Here is a 17491-nt window from a genome sequence, read left to right as displayed (position 1 = left end):
TAAATGAGATGCGTTGCTTCAGGTGGAAACAGCGCCGTGTGACAACTGGTCGTTACTTCCCACTGCGCATTAGGAAAAACAGATACCAGCAGCTTTAAAAACGCGAAGGGAGGAGAGAAGGGGGGAGAAGGAAGGGGGAGAACCGGGGACCCGCGCGGCTCGGCACGCTCCGCGCCGGCCTGCTTTCCCCCGCGGCGCAGCCCCCGTCCAGCGGGACGCCGGCAGCGGGGCCGTGTGGGGCTGCGGCTGCCGAGCGGTGCTGCCCGCAGGACCGAAACCCCGAGGCAGATTTACACGGTGACGGAGAGCGAGGAGGCAGATCCCCACCAACGGGGACATGCCCTTGGAGGCAGGAACAGCTCCGGTTCATATCGATGCAACGAAATAGGCCTCTGTGTTAAATGTTGTTGTTCTTATTATTATTATTCCGGAGATACGGTTAAACAGCGTAAATTTTTGCTGCATAAAAGAAAATCTCCCGGCTATGTATTTATGCGCTTTTCTAATTTTTTGCATTTCCTTCTGTTTCTGTGCTGAAATATCGGGGACTGCAGAAGAGCTTGCTCTTGTTTACAGCCACCGCGTGTCTTCTCTGTCCCAGCAGGCAGGTTTCACACACTACGAGAAATCAGTTAGTCTAACGCCAACCTGTCTGTGGAGGTCATGTGATTCATTTAAATTAGAGTATATATGCAGCATATATATATATATATAATATATATATATGCAGTGTATATATATATATTAGAGTATATGTGCAGTGTATATATGTGTGTATATATATACACTGCATATATACTCTATATATACTGCATATATATTCTTTTATATATATATATACACATATATATATAATGAGAGTATATAAATGGCTATAGAGGCAAAGTCACACTCGAAGACCTGATCTTTTTCTAAAACCTCCCTTCCCCTGCGTGTTTTAGCATGTTATAACTAATATGTATTATTTATCCAGAGGTAAAAGAAAAAAAGGGGAAGAAAAGCATTCTTATCGTGGACATACTCGTGGGGTGTGTCGTGGCTGATTATAACGGGCTGAACTCTTGATAAAAAATTTTTTTGCAGGTTGGCTGACATATGATAGTTACTCAGAAGTTACAAAAAACGTTAGGTTCTGCTTTTTTCTTTTTAGCAGTATCAGCTAGACAGGAGGGTGCATGTCGCCCTCGCCGTGATGTTAGATGCTGCAGCAGTTCCCACTCCCGCTTTGGCAGTAAGAGCCTCTCATTCGGAGGAAGTTTTGCAACCAGTTCGGTGGAATCGATGTTTCGGGATTTGTTCCCACCGTGTAACTAGCGCATTCGCCCACTGGATGGTGCATAACTTATTTCTGCGGCCTCCTAAAACAGGCAAACAGCGAACGCTCCTCCGGGCGCCAGGGCGCGGAGAAAGGGTGTACGGCCAAAGCAGCTCCTTGGGTTATTACTGTTTTTCAATATGCTACATAATGACAGGTAACCTAAATATAGGCTGAAACCAGGAAATTCTCCCCCAGATCTGAGCTCTCTCCAAGCTGAGGCACGGCTGGATGCTGCGCTGCGGATGTGAGTCCAGCCGCTATTTCTGGATGCTGCTCGGAAAACCCAGTTCCATTTTGCAGATCTCCGAGGAGGAGAGGCCGTGCATTTTTTTTTCCTTTTGGCTTTGCTTTGCGCTCGCACACTGCTGGGAAGAGCGGCTAGCTTTGCACGGCAGATACGGTCAATGCTCTCTGCAGGGTAAATTCTTCCGAAGCAGCTTGGACCTGAGAGCTACCCACAGATTTTGCAGATTCGTAACCTTGATTTCTAGGGGTGCAGAGCCATTTCTTCCGACAGAGGAGAGTCCTATCGGTACCACGTTCGTTTGCCAGGCCGATGGGTTTATACGAGGCAGTGCTGTTTAAAATGCTCCCTAAGCAACGAAAAGTGTCAATATTGCAGATGCTTAAGGGCAAGTCAGCAAATTCAGGCTAACCGGAAAGCCTTAAATTCAGCTTGCTTTCTGTCTGTGTTTTAGCACTATCGGTTGCAGGTTTCTTATTTCCTCCTACACTTAACCCCCCCCCAAAAAACAGTCAAATGTTTTCCTCCACAAGATGCATATATCACGTCTTAGGTGGAGTTGTTTTAATATACCCAGCATTGCTTTTTGCCGTGCTAAAAACATTCCCGGGCATGCCGGGACTTGGATTCTGCTGCGAGTCCTGCGCTTTGGGGTCCCGTGCTTCCCACAGCAAACACCGCTGCCAAGATAAATCGCTTGGCAGAGAGAACTTGGAGTCCTCGAACAAATCGCCTAAGAAATGGCGAAACCTAATGCTGCCTAAAGGAAATTGTTTCCCCGCTTCCTGTTGTGGTAGGAAGGAATGGGGCTTATCTCCGTTAGGAACTCCGTAGAGACGGCCCGCAACGTTTAACCGGCGCATTGTTTAGGCTACGGGATTTTTCGAATGCTTCACGGGATTTTTCGAATGCTTCACGTAGCAGAGGCACGTATGAAACATTCATGCCCCATTGGTCGTGCCCTCCAAAATGCAAACCCTGAAACGCAGACGATTTGTATGCCGACTCCAACAATTTGGCAAAAGGCAATGCAGCTGCTCCTGGGTTGCATCAGAAAAAAAAAAGGAAGAGTTTACGGGAACACGTCACTTGTCATCGGCCCTCACCTCTGAAGCTGCTGACGCTGAGGGTTTAATTAGGTGCATGCTTGTAAAGCCTCAAAGATTTGTCATCGGTGTGGATTTTTTTTTTCCCCCAGTGAATATTGTTTTGTGCCAATGTTGTATTTAATTTTTAATTAACAATACAGGCGGTTATTCATAGCCCCTTCCCTCGCAGCCTTTCTCTGCACCGAACCACGTCTGCTCTCCCGCAGGCACAGAACGGTAATTCGGTGACACAGCTATTTTTTGAGTGTCCTCCGTCCCTCCACAGCCACGAGCTGAAGGAAGTGACCTTCGTGCCTCTCTGGCTCTCTGCCGCTGTACGCGGTCCTCTCTCAGCTATACTGCCTGCGTATTAGCGGCAGCAGTGACTCCATCCTGATTTACAGAAAGAAGTGGGAACCGTATTGTCTTACCCTCCGGTGCCTTCTGCTTTCTAGGTCCTGTCCTTCTGCTTTTGATTTGATGTGGTCCACGGCCAACGATGAAGCAGGCTCAGAAAACGGGAACTGCGTAAAAATACGGAAACTTTTCAAGAATAAGGTGAAAGGGACTTCTAAGGCATTAAAGGCATCTGAAGGATGGAGAGAAACACCATCATAGAGTAAATGCATATCAGTATCAGAAAAGACCTGATAAAGGGCAAAAGCAAGCTGGCTTGGCTAAACAGCAGGGCTAAGGAGGTTATTAAAAGCAAGCTGCATCTTTTCAAAAGCTGAAGTTAACCTTCAAACAAAGAAAATGGAAAGAGCCATAAACTGTGATTGGTTAAAGGTAAAACACAATAAAATTGAGAAACAATTGTCACCAGACATAACAATGAGCAGTAAAACCCTTTTCCAAGGAGCAGAGAAGTCTGTAGAGCTAACACACAATCAAAACACTCGGAAAAGATAAGACCATCGAAGAAAGCTGAGATTTGGAGAGGCCTTTTAGTCCCATCTTTGTCCAAAGCAAGATCAGCCAGGCTTAAATCACTCCTGAGATATTAGGTTTAACTTAGTGTAGGGAGATGAAACACTTGCTAGTTGCAAAAGGAATAAAAACGTAAATATACCTTTTGCAGCCAGCCCAAAGCCATCAGAAATAGAGATTCTGGGAATGGTACCTGCGGAAGAGGCTAAAGGTGCCCCTGCCCGTCGGATGCCCACTGTGATGGTTTTGTGGCTTGGCTAAAATGGGCTGCCAAGGGCTTTCCCTGCCCTTGGAGCTGGCACCTGGAGCATCCCAAATAAGAACTGAGATCCCAATCAAGGAGCGGGGAGCGACAGCCACGACCTTCAAGGAAGAGGGGCTGACGTGGCCGCCAGCGCGGCTCGCGGTGCCTGCTGCTGCGCCCCGCAAACCTGCCTCTCTCCCACCACCACGGTTAGCCGGGATCGTTCCGGGTCTCTCCATTTCCTAGAAAACCGGCAGGCCCTGTCCAGGCAGCCGGAGAAACTGGCTGAACTTCCCCCTCCGACCTTCTCCGTACCGGCTGGGCGAAACATAGGCTCAGGTCGAGTTTCTGCGGGGAAAACAAGCAAACAACAACAAAAAAATCAGCTTCCAAGAGAGAACCGGGACAAGCCCCCGCGGAAACGCGTGCAGGCAGCCGGCAAAGCCGCGCTTCTGGGAAGCGGCCTCGAGGCGGGGTTTGGCGGCGCCGGGAGCGGCCGGGCGCTGCGGCGGGCGGGCGGGCGGGCGGCGGTGCGCAGCGCCGAGCACCGCGCACCGAGCACCCCGCGCACCGAGCACCGAGCCCCGCGCAGCGCCGAGCCCCGCGCAGCCCCGCGCACCGAGCACCCCGCGCACCGAGCACCCCGCGCACCGCGCAGCGCCGCGCACCGAGCACCCCGCGGCCCCGCGGCGATGCTGGCGCTGGCGCTGGCGGCGGCGCTGGCGGCGGCGGCGGCGCTGCTCGGGGCGCGGTGGGCGGCGGCGCCGCTGAAGCGCTGGGCCCTCGGCTGCCTCCTGCTCCTCGGCCACGGCGGCTGGCGGCAGCGGGCGGGCGGCGGCGCCGCGGAGCCCCGGCGGCCGCGCACGCTGCGCTCCGACCCCCACGTGAGTGATTCCCCCCCCCCCCCCCCGCGGCCCCGGACCCTGCTCCCACGGGGACCCCTCCCCTTGCACCCCATCCCCGGGACCCTGAGCCCCCGGATCCCACTCCCCCGGGGACCCTTCCCTGGGCACCCCCATCCCCGGGACCCTGATCCCCCCTGGCCCCCGGCCCGCACTCCCCCGGGGACCCATCCTCTGGCACCCCCATCTCCAGGACCATGATCTCTCATCCCTGGATCCCATTCCTGTGGGGACCCATCCTCTGGCACCCACGTCCCTGGGACCCTGAGCCCCCGGACCCCACTCCCCCAGGGACCCCTACCCAGGTGCTCCCATCCCTGGTGACCCATCCCTTGGCACCCACATCCGCCCCCCCCCACCCTGGTTCCTCATCCCCCTGGACCCGCATCCCCACGACTCACATTTCCTCCAGCACCGCGTCCCTCCTAGGGCCCCTGTCCTCAGGGCCCCCATTCCCCCAGGGCTCACATCCCCTGCATCCCCCAGGATCCCCATCCCCAGGACCCATATTCCCCAGAACCCCTGCCCCCCAACCCCCCCAAGATATGCATCCCCCAGGACCTCCTTCCCAGGAGCTATATCCCCCAGGGACCCGCATTCCCCAGGGATCCGCATCCCCTGGAGACCCCCATCCCCGAGACCTACATCCTGGTGTGCCACACTGCATCCACCCAGGACCCACACCCCCAGGACCCACATCCCATGGGGACCTATAGCCTCCCAGGGCCACACATCCCCTGGGACCCACATCCCAGCACTCCACATCCCCCAAGGACCCGCTTCCCCATTATCCTGGCGCCTGGCACTCCTTGGGACTCACATCCCCCGGCATCCCCTGCACCCCAGCGCCTTGCATCCCCCCGGGAGACAGGGTGGGGATGTCACCATGGGTGTCCCATTACCTCTAATCAGGCCAGCTGGTATTGGTGGGAAAAAATAGAGAGCTATGGGGCACCCAAGCCTTTTATTTCAGCGCACTTGGTGAACATAATCTAGTTTTCCAGGTGTACTAGTCTGCTTAATAAATAATAAACCCGCTATCTGTGACCTGTACCTTGCCCATGTTCGTACACCGTCCTGCCAACAACCTCGCCACCCCTAAAGAGAGATTTGGGTGGGCTTTGCTATATATTATTTGGTGCACGTGGGGGGAAGCAGAAAGACTGATGGGCTGCGGTTTCCCTCAGTCTTCACTGCCTCGTCAAGACTGAGCTTGTAGATGCCAGCTGAGTTTTTCAGTCCTAAGTCATTGTTTTGTGAAAAATCGACCACTTACTAACATTTCCTGTAGACTTCTAGGAGTCTTGATATCATAGCTTTTACTGAACATGCTGGGGCCTCCGTTTCCCCTTAAAAAAAAAAAAAAGAGTTTTTTTTTCCCCCTAGTTTTTCCTTTCTACTCATAAAGTGGCTGCTTGAGACATACAGAAATCCAGGAAAAGTTATCCCGCAGGTCCCCTATGGTCTCCCACTAGCCGGGCAGCGGTGGCCCTGGCATCTGCCTCTTCCCGTTGGTAGGGAGAAGGCTGGCGGTGCCATGAGGAGGTTATAAATGGCTCTTCAGGGAGAAAGAGACAGGAGGGAAAGCAGGATCGAAACAGGAGATAGAGCAGAAGTGGAGAGGTCGTAGCCGTGGGAAGAGCCGGGGCTGTTGCCCCGGGGAAGGATGTGGGCGCGGGATATTCAGCTGGAGAAGACCAGCCTTCGCTGGTTTGCAGGTTTGCAGGACTTCTTGCTTTCTCAAAAGTCAGGCCTGCACGATTATTTTGTCTGTCCGGCCTTATTTTGCTTCCCAGGAACTTTTTGTGGTGTTTTGCCCATCTCAACCAAATTTAATGGGGGCGAAGTGGCCTCATCTTCCAAATCAGACTCTCAGGGTAGTTCGAGTTATTGCCAAGAGGTCTGTGGTTTCCCCTCTCCCCCCAAAGCAGGAGCAGCAACACTTATAAGAAAGGTCTAACAAGGATATGGAAAACCCTTCCAGGAATGATGTCTCTGAATTTTTGTATCGGCAGTCCAGTGGGCTCACTCTGTGCCCTCAAAATACCCAGTAACCTGTGTGCATCAGGACCGTAATCATCTCATATTCGTATTTTGGGGCATTTCACGATGGATAATCTTGCAGAAGCAGCACTTTATCCATGCCCAGACATGGATACATAAGTCTTAATTTCCATATTCCACCTCGTAAAGTTCGCTTTGAGGGAGTTCTGCACGATTACGTGAAGATGCACATCTGAATTTGAAGACGTGGACTTCTGTGCCTCACAGCTTGAGCCGCGAGCTGTTAACTGGCCCAAGGCCAGCTCCACTGCTAGTCACGACAGCAGAGTGCTAGTTTTCCTATGAATCCTTCTTTCACTTTCTTTTTCCTTTTTAATTCTAAGCTTCCCATAAATAAAGTGTCCTGTATACATACATCTCTGTTGGCTGGTGTGAATAGTACTAAATACGGAGTGAAAGTAAAATTCGGTTCTAGAGAAGCAGCCCGAGGACAACAGCCGACTCCTCGCCTTCCCCCTCCCCTCCAGCCTCCGGCCGGAGCTCAGACCTGCCTCCTTCCCCCTAGGCGCTGGATTCGCTTTACTTCACGGGCTTTGCAGAGACCAACAAGACTTTCGTGATTGCTCGTCTTGCAAGACGTCCCGGCGGCGTCTGCGAAATGTGGCTCTTCCTCAGAGTGGACGGAGTAGGAGAGTTTGAAGTAAGTGGCGCTCCAGAAGGCGGCTGGGGCTGTGGGGTGACGTTCAAGAGCAGCGCTCAGCACCTAGCTTGAACTTGTGTTGTCAACCCAAGCAGAAATTAATGTCCTTTGCATCTTCACTGCATTAACGGTAGAACATCAGTGCTCTGAATAAAGACAGTCACAAGCGATGTTTGGTTTCTTCTTCCTTCTTAAAACATGAACGCATCTTAGTGCCTATCGATTATTCTTCAGCAGTAAAAAAAGCCTCCTTAGCTCCCCCGTCTCTCTGTAGCTCTCTTCCAGTGATAGTAGCAGCCATCACTGGAAGCAAAATATGCCGTGAGACCTGTTCTCGTCTGAAATGCTTCGTTAAACCAAGGAGCAATAGACATGAAGGCAAGAAAAATGTTCCCGAGTACCAGTGAAGAATTCGAGCACATAGTCTTTGTGATAACATACAGCATGTGGTTAATGAGTTATGTTGTACGGTTATGGTTATTTTTTCTTTCTTTTAAATTAATGGATGCTATGAAAGTCATTGTGGAATTGCCACTTTCTAAGAGAAAGGAAAGTTTTATGGAGTTATATATTCATCCCCTTCATTCTTACTAAAAAGAGAAGAATATTAATAATATGCTTTGCCTGTGGATTTTCTTACTAACTATCTAACTATCTTTACATTAAGAAATTTGTTTGTTAAGTAGCCGTGACCCCCAAAAAGCAGGAGGCATCCTATTTGCAGAAAGCCAGGAAAGGGAAGATTGAGATGCCCTGTTTGGTTTTCTATTAATATTTAGTAGTATAACAATCCTTCTTTTTGGCTGTGTTATTTAGAACTGCCCGTCAAGGTCGGGACCTTCTTAGATGCTTACTTATAGCGATAGGTATAAGCTCTCTTTTGGAAAGTTTAGGAAACGACGTATTTTCAAAGAGCAGCTGAAGAGTCTTGCACTCACTAGAAATATAGTTCATTTTAGAGTTTCATCAAATTCAGTCTAAAAATAACTTTTAACACCCAAAGCCCTGCATCTTGGCTGGGCTGACCTCCTAAGGGCCGCATCCCTTCACACAAGTAATTCAGTTGTATTATCTGAAACAAGAACATATTATCCGATAACTTGGGTGTTTTACATGCAATTTTTCCTCTCCATTCTGTGGTTTCCATAAAGCTGGTAGAACTGAAGAGCCGACTGAATCTAATGTCCTTCCTCCAACAGCCCGTCAGAGCCGGCATTCACCCTTTCATCCCCACAACTGCATTAAACCAATGTTTTCCTGAAATGTCTCCGTAGCACCCGCAGCATCCAAACATGATGGTGAGCGATGAGTCTGGAGAGCTTTGGCGTGGCGGAGGGCTCGCCATTGAATACTTGGAGCCCCAAAACCGCTGGGAAATAAGCTTCGAGGGACTGCTCAGGTACTGCAGCACTCTGTAGCTTCATTTATCTGTGTTTAAGCTTAGCAGTCTATCTTAGACTTTAGACCGTGGCTTTTTGAACACTACCTGGAAATACATTTGACCAACGTGAAGCAAAAGCTGTAAGGGAACAGTCACAGCTGGTAATTCCCACGTCCAGTGTGGGGTTGTGATTGTGTTGTTATTTACCTTCGGTTATAGCCGCTTTGTTCTTCTGCCTTCTCTCCTGTCATATCCGTTTCCAAACACGTAAGACGCTTTTTGCTGTTGGTTTAGGAATGATGCAAAATTACGGTGCTTTGCCTTACAGAAAAGGACCCTATCGACAGCAGTGGAGCGAAGAGGAAGGCGAACTTGTCCCAGTTAAATTCTCTCTCCAGTAAGAGCATTTTCACTTTGCTCTTGGGTGTGTAGTAAGTTCCTAGTTAAGGATTTGGCTCATTTGCTGAAGAATATATAGACGAAACCAAGCTTACGACATAATCAGGACCTCAGTGTTTGTTATTTAGGAAGTTGTCACAGCTGAGACCTCAATTTCTGGCATATTTTTGGGAAGGAAGCTGCTCTAAAAGGATATTAGAGCTTCTGTAAGAAAACGCTGTGGTCTCAAAATACAGCGGTGCCGCTCTCTGGCCTGTTTCCTACATTTCGTCTAATAGGAGTAGAAATAAAGGCCAAGTAATAAACAGACACAGCTTAGGAATGATTCTAGCATATACTCGCACAGGAGCTCTGCTCATTCGACTAGGCAGAAGTACACAAGGTAACGCACACAAAAACACATTCTGCACTCAGAAATATATATTTGTAGTTTTACTGCATTTATCCACGCGGTTACTGTTTTCACAGGGTCACGTGCACAAAGATACCTTGCATTTAAATGCACAGGTTGCGGGCAGACCTTTCCTCTGCTTCCCCTTTCTGCCGTCGCGTCCCTGCAGTGCAAACGCTACCTGCTTTAGGGACTCTGTGTGTCTCATAAAAGATGATTTGCTGTCCGAGCAGCAGAGCGTTTCTGGCGTGATGCTGCGTGCGTACCTCCGAATAGACCACCCGAGAGGAAGCAGCGCTGCTTCGGCTCGCGGCTCTGCCCGTCCCGCTTCCCTTCCTGCGCGGCCTGCTGACCCTCGCTGTGCTGTTACGCAGGCGTTCTTGCCGTTCTCTGCTTCCTTTTGACCGATTTCTTGAAAACTGGTAACATACTAAAAAGTGACAAAAATCACAAGTTCCCAAGCATGATAAAATATGAAGGTTGCCGTTGTGAGTGTAACGAGTGCACGACTTGGCCTGATACAAACTGGAAGTTGATAACGGCTTTTATTTTTGCCCCTCTTTTGCTAGCTGGGAGAACTTCACAGAAGTCTTTAACTTCAGCATCGACAGTCACCGCTGCACGTTTGCACGTGCTCTGGCCGAGGAACCGTGGAGCATCGAGTTCTTCCGAAGGGTCAAAAAGTGAGAGACAGCATTAACCTCTGCTGGGGGTAACAGTAATTTTTCTACAGACCTCTTCAGGATCTGTCCTGTGTTGTTACAGGTGATTTTAGAAGATGAGTTTAATTAAAGAGAGCAAATAAAGGACAAGGCTCCTTTCAGGTATCTCCTGGGCTTGGTCACCACAACACTCTTGGCGACCTCTAAGGAGGCTCCTGTACGTGGATGGGGTCTTCCTGCCACGTGGGTGGAGGGACGTTCCCACTCCAAGGCCACAGTCTTGGGCCGTAAAACCTTGAGGATTAGGGATATTTCATTTTCAGTCTCTTTTCATTGTTTAGCAACCTGACTTAGGCTTATTCTGCAATCACTGGTGTTGGTATATCTAAGGGAAGGGTCGAATATACCCGTGAGAAGGGAGGGCAAAAGTGGGTGCTTAAATTACTATGTAGGCTTCGGAGAACTGAAAACACAAGAAAAAAAAAGCATGCATTGGATAGTGTGTTGTCTTTATTGATGTATGCTGACTTCTAAGCAGCAGCTGTTGGGTATTATTTCATTTCTATGAAACAGAGGGCATTTTTTACAGTCTCTCAAGGTGGGAACTTGCTGTTGTTTTGTTCCTAGATGTCTCATAGGCATTAAGTAGCAATAATTTGGAAATTTAAAAGTGTGTTTGATAATCTGTAGACTCTGGTATAGCCACGATCCAGATGCTCTGCGATCTTTGCTTCATTTGGGGAGTTCAGTCCATCAGATTGGCGCTGGGGACAGTACGAATAGCAGCCTTGCTGGTTTTGCCTGTGTTGATTAACTCTTCCCTTTCTTCCAGACAAGCGGAGCATTTCCGTCATGAGCAGTGGGGCCAGTCTGTTGGAGCAATTGAAATAGAAAATCATGAGAAAACAGAACTTTCCCTCAAAGGTGTTCGGAGCCACTCGTACGGTAACAGCGTTAGAAACTATTCGCCCTCATGACAAACTACATAGTGTCACTGTGGCTGACAGTGGTAGGACAGTGGGTTCGTGACGGAGAGAATTTGGTCCGTTCGTGTCTCATGAGCTGCTGCAAAGGCGCTGATACACTTGCAGCTGTTAAAACGTTTTGTGACATTCTCCTAGTTTTGGCAAATGTATAAACCTGTCATCAGCCTGACTTGATGAGCTGCTCTGCTTCCCTTTCCATTAGGCCTTGAACTAATGGAAAAAGAGGAACAGTCCTTCTTATTCAGGTCTATCTTATTTCTTTCTGCTGTTAAAAACAGTTCAATTATTACTGCTGTTTGGGTCATGTATATGCTTAGCACATCATCAGCTACTAGAGAATTTCTTTAGCCGAAGTTAACATCTGGTAGCGTTATTTCGCATTGGCCAGTATTGGTGAACTTCAGATTTGGTGATTTTGTTCTGTTCTTTTGCAGGTATCCGGAACTGGTCTGAGATTTACCGTTATGTCATGATTTTGGCACGCTTTGAGGTAGGTATTAACATGCCGTTACACAACTTAACCATGAAATTGCAAGTATGTCTAAAACTTGTCAGTCATACCTGAATATCCAGAAATAGCGCACGGGGGGAACCACGGCGTGCAGTCAGAAGCGCTCACTGGTGCCATCGTTAGTGCACATAAATGTTGGAAGCAATTCGCAAGAGCAGAGTCATGTGAATAATAACTGAGATTTTGCTACGTGGGTTGAACCAAAAAATTGTTTTGGTTAACTTGAAACCATTTATTTTTGCCTTTTTAGAAAAATTAGATCAGTAGCTTTACAGGACAGATTCTCGGCTGCTGCAGATACCCAGAGCTCAGCGGAGTTGATGCAGTGCCGATTCCTGGTAGCTGGGAGTCGGAAATGCCCGGCAGCATCCTAAGCCCTCATGATGGCAGTCTGCAAATATTTCTGCCTGTCCTCGGCTTTAATTCTCTTGCTTTGCCGTGGTGGCTGTGCTGGAGAAGCGTCTGCTCTGCGGCCGCTGTGAGCACGTAGCCTGGGCACATCATGAATCCTGGCCTTCCTGGCCAGCCCACAGCCTGACAGATGCTTATGAAAAGGCATAAGGAAGTCTAAACTAAAGGCAGCATTTCAGGAGTTAAGGCAGAATAAAAATTCTTTCCCGGATATATGTGGGTCAGCAGAAAAACACGCCTTGGAAAATCCCGCGTACGCGCAGATCTGGGAGCTGCTGTGATTTCACATGCACAGGCTTTTAATAAGACGGTGCTTGTGCACGGTGATGTGTATCAGCAAACAGCAACCTCTCCCCTTTCTTTGTAGTTACTCAGGATTCAAAATTGCTGCTGTCCTTCCCCACTAATTAAAAGCCATTTGAGTGTTTGTTAAGGAGGAAATAAGGTTAATCACTGACTAAAGTTTGGAGTCCTCACACCCTGAGTGTTTGTACATGTGTAACGTCACAGCGTAGACTTATATTTGCCTCAAAGCAGCTCAGGCGGAGCATGAAGGTATTCAGGCTTTAGGGTGGAGGAGTAATGAAGAAAAGCATGGGATTGCAGTTGCTTCTTATTTAACATTTTTCCTGTATGCTGCTCTCGGACATCATATAATATAGGTTAGAAGAGCCCTTTGGTCAAAGCAGGGCTGACTTTGATCAGGTTGCTCAGGCCTTTTCTGGCAGTTTTGAACATGACTCGCTGAAGTCTCTGCGTTTATTAGTTCCCTTCTCCTCTTACGTATGCTTGCTGTGGTCTTTCTATTGTCCTTGATGTCCTTAATTTTTACTTAATGTGCCTGACTTATGTTCTCGGACCCTTATTTACAGCCAGATCTCCATGGAAGATGTATTAAGAGGGTTTAAAAGTAAAAATTACTAAGAGGCCACCTGAGTTGTACCCAGGGTCCTCTTGCTGAAGTCAGCATACGACCAGCAGCATTGGTCTGCACAAGTTAGACGTGGTTCTTTCTCCATCACTCTCTTGCAGGACGGGACTGCCGCCCATTTAACAGTTATTAATATGCCAGCAATCACAGCTAAGTGAGTAACCCAGGAGGTCTGCACTGCTGTTTGCATGCTTCTTAGAGACGGCTGAGGTTGCTCTGTAGGACGGCTGTGCATGCATTCTTGCTTAGACCTGCACAGCCCGGTTTCTGTCCACACCCCTCTTTCCCATGCTCTCCACTCCCTCTGCCCGGTTTTCCATTTGCAGTTAGTCACCGGGACAGCTTTTACCTTCAATTGCTTCATTTGCCTGCAATTACTTTTTAGCTGATGCAGCGCTGCGCGGCTTGGTGTTTCTATGATTTAGAGGTACAAATTGGGCACTTCCGGCTGTTTAAGAGTAGTGGAGGAAGCCAGATAAGACTCAGCCACGTTGGCGTGGCTGCAGGCCAAATCTCAGCGTGGCACTAGTATTTTACTGCTTCGGGGTTTCTCTGCGGGCTGCTCCCTTCTCCGGTGGGAACATGCTTTGTGCTGTATTTTTGCCTTTCCAAACATGCATGTGAGAAGCTGGAAACGGGCATTAAAGACTGAAATCAGTGGGTTGCTGCCATAGTGCCCCATATCTGAAATCAGAAGATTGCAAAGCGCATTCGGATGGTTGCCAGGCCTAATTCCATGTCTTGGTGGAAAAGCTGAACCCAGAGAGTCCCCCGGGGACACAGCTACTCGGTTGTCTTGCAGACTTCAAGGGCGGTTTCCTTCGCTGACCTGCCAGGCCCTTCTGCCCACTTCACAGTCCTCCTTCCCGCAAACCTCGTCCCCTCTCCTGCATGCATGGCTTCCCCTGCCTGGAGCTCACAGCATCCCACATAACCATTTCTACTCATTCCCACCACCGGCCAGGGCTGGAGCCTGTGCTCGACTTTCAGCTCCGCTGGAAGGCCAGCGTGCTGCTCCGTCTGAATTTTGGTTGGACTTTAGCTGTGCCCCGTTTCTCTCCCCTTCAGCCTCACTGTAGGCTACGTCTTTTTGCCCGACGGGAGGAAGGCTGGGATTGAGTGGTCCAATGCCTCGCTGACCCAGATGGCTGACGACGGGGTTATCGAGGATGAATACAGAGTCAGTTTTACCGCCTGTAAGTTAAAGGTAGCCCGCTCGTGTCTGCCGTCAGCTTTTTGGCGTGCGGCTGGTTTCTGCAGGCTGGGGGAAAGACTGTTCGGTGAAATTCGGAAAGACATGGTCAGGCATTTTGTTATAAGTAAGAGCTGTATTTCAGAATTGTGATTTTGTTGGTGTTTATTATTTCACCTGACTGTATCCTATATCGCAGCTATTATGTTCTTCCATCTTTGCGTTGTTTCTCTCTTTTCCACCCTCCCATGCGATTCTTGAAACAAATTCAAAAGGCTAAATGCCTCGTCTTAGACCCCAGAAGACTGACTCCTGGGCTTGACTTCAGTCATATGGGTCTGTCATCGAGGAAGCGATTTGTGCAAATAAGTACAGGGGCACGTGGTGTTCACTGCAGGATCTGGCCTTAGGCAGCTGTATCGGAGGGAGGTCTACAACTCCTGTTCCTGGTGGTGACTCTTGCTTATGTTAATCCGGATAAATGATGTGATTTTCGCTGTTGGGGGGTCAAAACGTATGTTAGGAGTTGGAGTTGGCCGCTTTGAAAACACTGATCGATCAAAGAAGTTTTTATTTAATTTACAAAGCAGGCAGGAAAACCATTGTTCTTCAGAAAAGTTTCGGAAGGGAGCCACACGTAAAAATAATAGATCTTGTACATTTGGGGCATTAAATACTGTTGAAAGTCAGAGACGTTCTTCCCTTTTTTCTCTGAACGAAGGTGGCAAGTGCTTCGACGTTTCTGCCACGCTCGATAAGCAAGCGTGCCCCGCGGTGTACAACGGCCTGCGCGGGAGCGGAGTGTTTCACGAGTGCGTTGCCCGTTTCCAGCTGAACGGGTTGACGCCAGGCTGGGGCTTGATGGAGTTTTATTACAGGTAAAATCATGGCAAAAAAAGAGGTCAACAAGCTCCGCAGGTAGTAGAAATATAAACGCCCAGGTTGCTAGCTTTTATTTGATTTAAAGAAATATTATTCATTTCGTGTTTAAGATGTTACTTAAATTAACGAAGGTGGTATGTATTGTTTGAAAAAGAATGGTTGTGCAAGATGCACTTTGTACACGCAAACCAGCCGTGGGCTCTTGTTCAGTTGTTTGTTATTTATGGACTTTCCGTATAAGGTTGGGAGTCGCTGGATGGTCCATTTTGGAGAACGTCTTATTTAGGCAAATCTGTCGCGTTATGCAGAGAACGAGTCCTCTGTCACAAACAGCAGGGAACCACTTATGGCCTGAAATTTGTTCACGCAAATATTTGTCAGACTAGAGTGTGGAACAGACAAATATTGAGAAAATCGATATGGCAATGCCTCTTCTAGGGGAAAGGATACCAGTGACAAAATACGTGCTTCTCGGTGAATTGCTGATTCTCCTGTCACATGATTATCACAGGCTTTTCCCGGAGCCTTTTTTACCTTGATTTGGTTGTTTACACGTTGTTTGCTTTTTAAAATAAACACCACTTCTGGGCCGTTGGAGGAGATGCCGTAGAGGACTCGGGAGGCTGAATGCTCAGCTTTTTCCAAAAAACAGACACTTCTAAAGCGCGTAGAATAGGCCGCTAAACGCCAAAACACACACTGGGGAACGCGAAACCCTCGGCCCGCGGCTGTCGGCCGGGTGTCCGGTCCGTGGCCTTCGCCGGGTGTGAAACCCGCAGCCGTCCCGCCGGGAGAGTTTCCTTCGGCCAAGCCACCGGCAGGGCGCGAGTCCCGGCAGTGCTGGAAACCTCTCTCGTTATCTTCTTCCACGTCAACACCGCGATGGGAATTGGAGGGGGGGTGCCCGGTCCCCGCCGCTTGCTGCGGGATGCTAACGTGTCGTCCGTCTGTCCTTGCAGAGACGAAGCCGCCCGGCCGGTTCCTCGCTTGCAGCTGGGCGCAGGAATAAATGAGCCGCCGCGTCCGTGATGAGCCGACGGCGCCGGCCCTGGCACTTCGCTCTGCCCCGGCAGCAGCCGGGCGCCGGGGGGGATTTTCGGGAAAAGCCCGCTTCTCGCAGCAGCGCATTTAGCAGGCAGCAGGACTCGCTGTGACCTTTTCCGACGGCTTGGGGAGTTCAGGCGTATAGTCAAGCTTATCCCCGCAATGTTAGCAATGTTTCCGACTATTTTATTCCCTGCAAAATGCACAGTTTGGAGTGTGGAGCTCCTTGTCGCTGGATGATGCGGAGGCCAAGAGGATAAACGGATTTGGAAAGGAATCAGATAAGTTTTTAGATGTGTGGCTCTTAATGGCTGCTACCTGTGCTCGCCTGGAGGCAATCTGAAGGCAACCTCTGAGGAGCTGATTGCAGGAAGAGCGCACGAGAAGGGATCGCCCTCCGCTCTGCCTTCTTCTGGCACTTTTCCTAAGGCATCAGCTGCTCCCCGCGGTGAAGACCAGGAAACTGGGCTACGTGGATCTCCGACCAATTGGGCAGTTCCTTGGTTCTTTCAGGTTCGTTCTGGGAATAAAAGTTCTGTCTTTCTGAACTCTCCGGTAGTTACAGGCATTAAAAAACGGGCATAATCTCTTATAACTATCTAGTGCTTGAATGCAGAAGTATCGAGCCTGCGCATACAGTATCAGTCCCTGCACGTTCGAATTGGGGACGCGTCGTTGCTCAGAGGGCTTTGGGCAGATCGGAGCGTCGCTTTTGCAAGGAATACAGCCCTCCCGGTCCGTCGTTCCTCCAGGCTGCGGTGTCCCGGTGTCTGGAGAGCTGGAGCGTCGGATGGAGCGGAATGATTCCCTCGCGGGGAGCCGTGAAGGAGTTCGCTGGTGTGATGCAGGAGGCTGCTGTTCTCAGCAGGCTGCTCTGGAGCTGCGCACGAGGACAGGGACATTTTTCCTCCTTTCTGTTGCCGGGTGCTTTGATTTCCTTCCGTTTCTTTCACTCCAGTCGCTCCTGCCGCTGAGCCATACGCAAAGCTGTCGCCTTAGCGTTTGCTCCAAAGATGTCACAGCAGCCAGTTGTGCCAAACCGGTGAAATAAATGACCGTTTTCTAGTTATTAACGTTGTGCCTGTTGTTCTTTTTACGATCTCCCTGGGGATGGGCGCGTGTTGGCTGACGGACGCCCGGCCTGGGGCTGGAAAGGTGTCGCAGGGAACGCCGCAAGCCCGAGCGCCCCGTTCAGCGGCTCGCGGGACGGGCGTCAAATAAAACGGCCCCGCGCTGTCCCTAGTGCAGCGGGGCCGCTCGCAGGGCGGCCC

At 49.8% G+C, this 17491-nt stretch overlaps 1 protein-coding gene across 1 annotated transcript; it reads left to right on the top strand.

The window, feature by feature from the left end:
- Positions 1 to 4605: 4605 nt before the first annotated feature.
- On the top strand, positions 4606 to 17289 carry LOC106492710 (uncharacterized). Its single transcript, XM_067302875.1, has 11 exons — positions 4606 to 4708; positions 7296 to 7430; positions 8705 to 8829; positions 9140 to 9208; positions 10171 to 10284; positions 11096 to 11208; positions 11684 to 11739; positions 13204 to 13256; positions 14171 to 14298; positions 15016 to 15172; positions 16136 to 17289. Exons 2-11 carry the CDS (start codon positions 7389 to 7391, stop codon positions 16203 to 16205), a joined length of 927 nt encoding a protein of 308 aa, XP_067158976.1. The 5' UTR covers positions 4606 to 4708; positions 7296 to 7388; the 3' UTR covers positions 16206 to 17289.
- The last annotated feature ends 202 nt before the right edge of the window (positions 17290 to 17491 follow it).

The sequence above is a fragment of the Apteryx mantelli genome, chromosome 10, assembly GCF_036417845.1.
Source record: "Apteryx mantelli isolate bAptMan1 chromosome 10, bAptMan1.hap1, whole genome shotgun sequence".
Taxonomy (NCBI): domain Eukaryota; kingdom Metazoa; phylum Chordata; class Aves; order Apterygiformes; family Apterygidae; genus Apteryx; species Apteryx mantelli.
The sequence above is the reverse complement of the archived record's forward strand: the minus strand, read 5'-3'. Positions and strand labels throughout refer to the sequence as shown.

Excerpts from the sequence above, each read along its gene's own strand:
- LOC106492710 (XM_067302875.1), top strand. The coding sequence starts at position 7,389 with ATGTGGCTCTTCCTCAGAGTGGACGGAGTAGGAGAGTTTGAA. Across the intron at positions 9,209-10,170 it reads CCAGTTAAATTCTCTCTCCA|CTGGGAGAACTTCACAGAAG; the intron begins GTAAGAGCATTT and ends CTCTTTTGCTAG. Across the intron at positions 11,209-11,683 it reads TGTTCGGAGCCACTCGTACG|GTATCCGGAACTGGTCTGAG; the intron begins GTAACAGCGTTA and ends GTTCTTTTGCAG.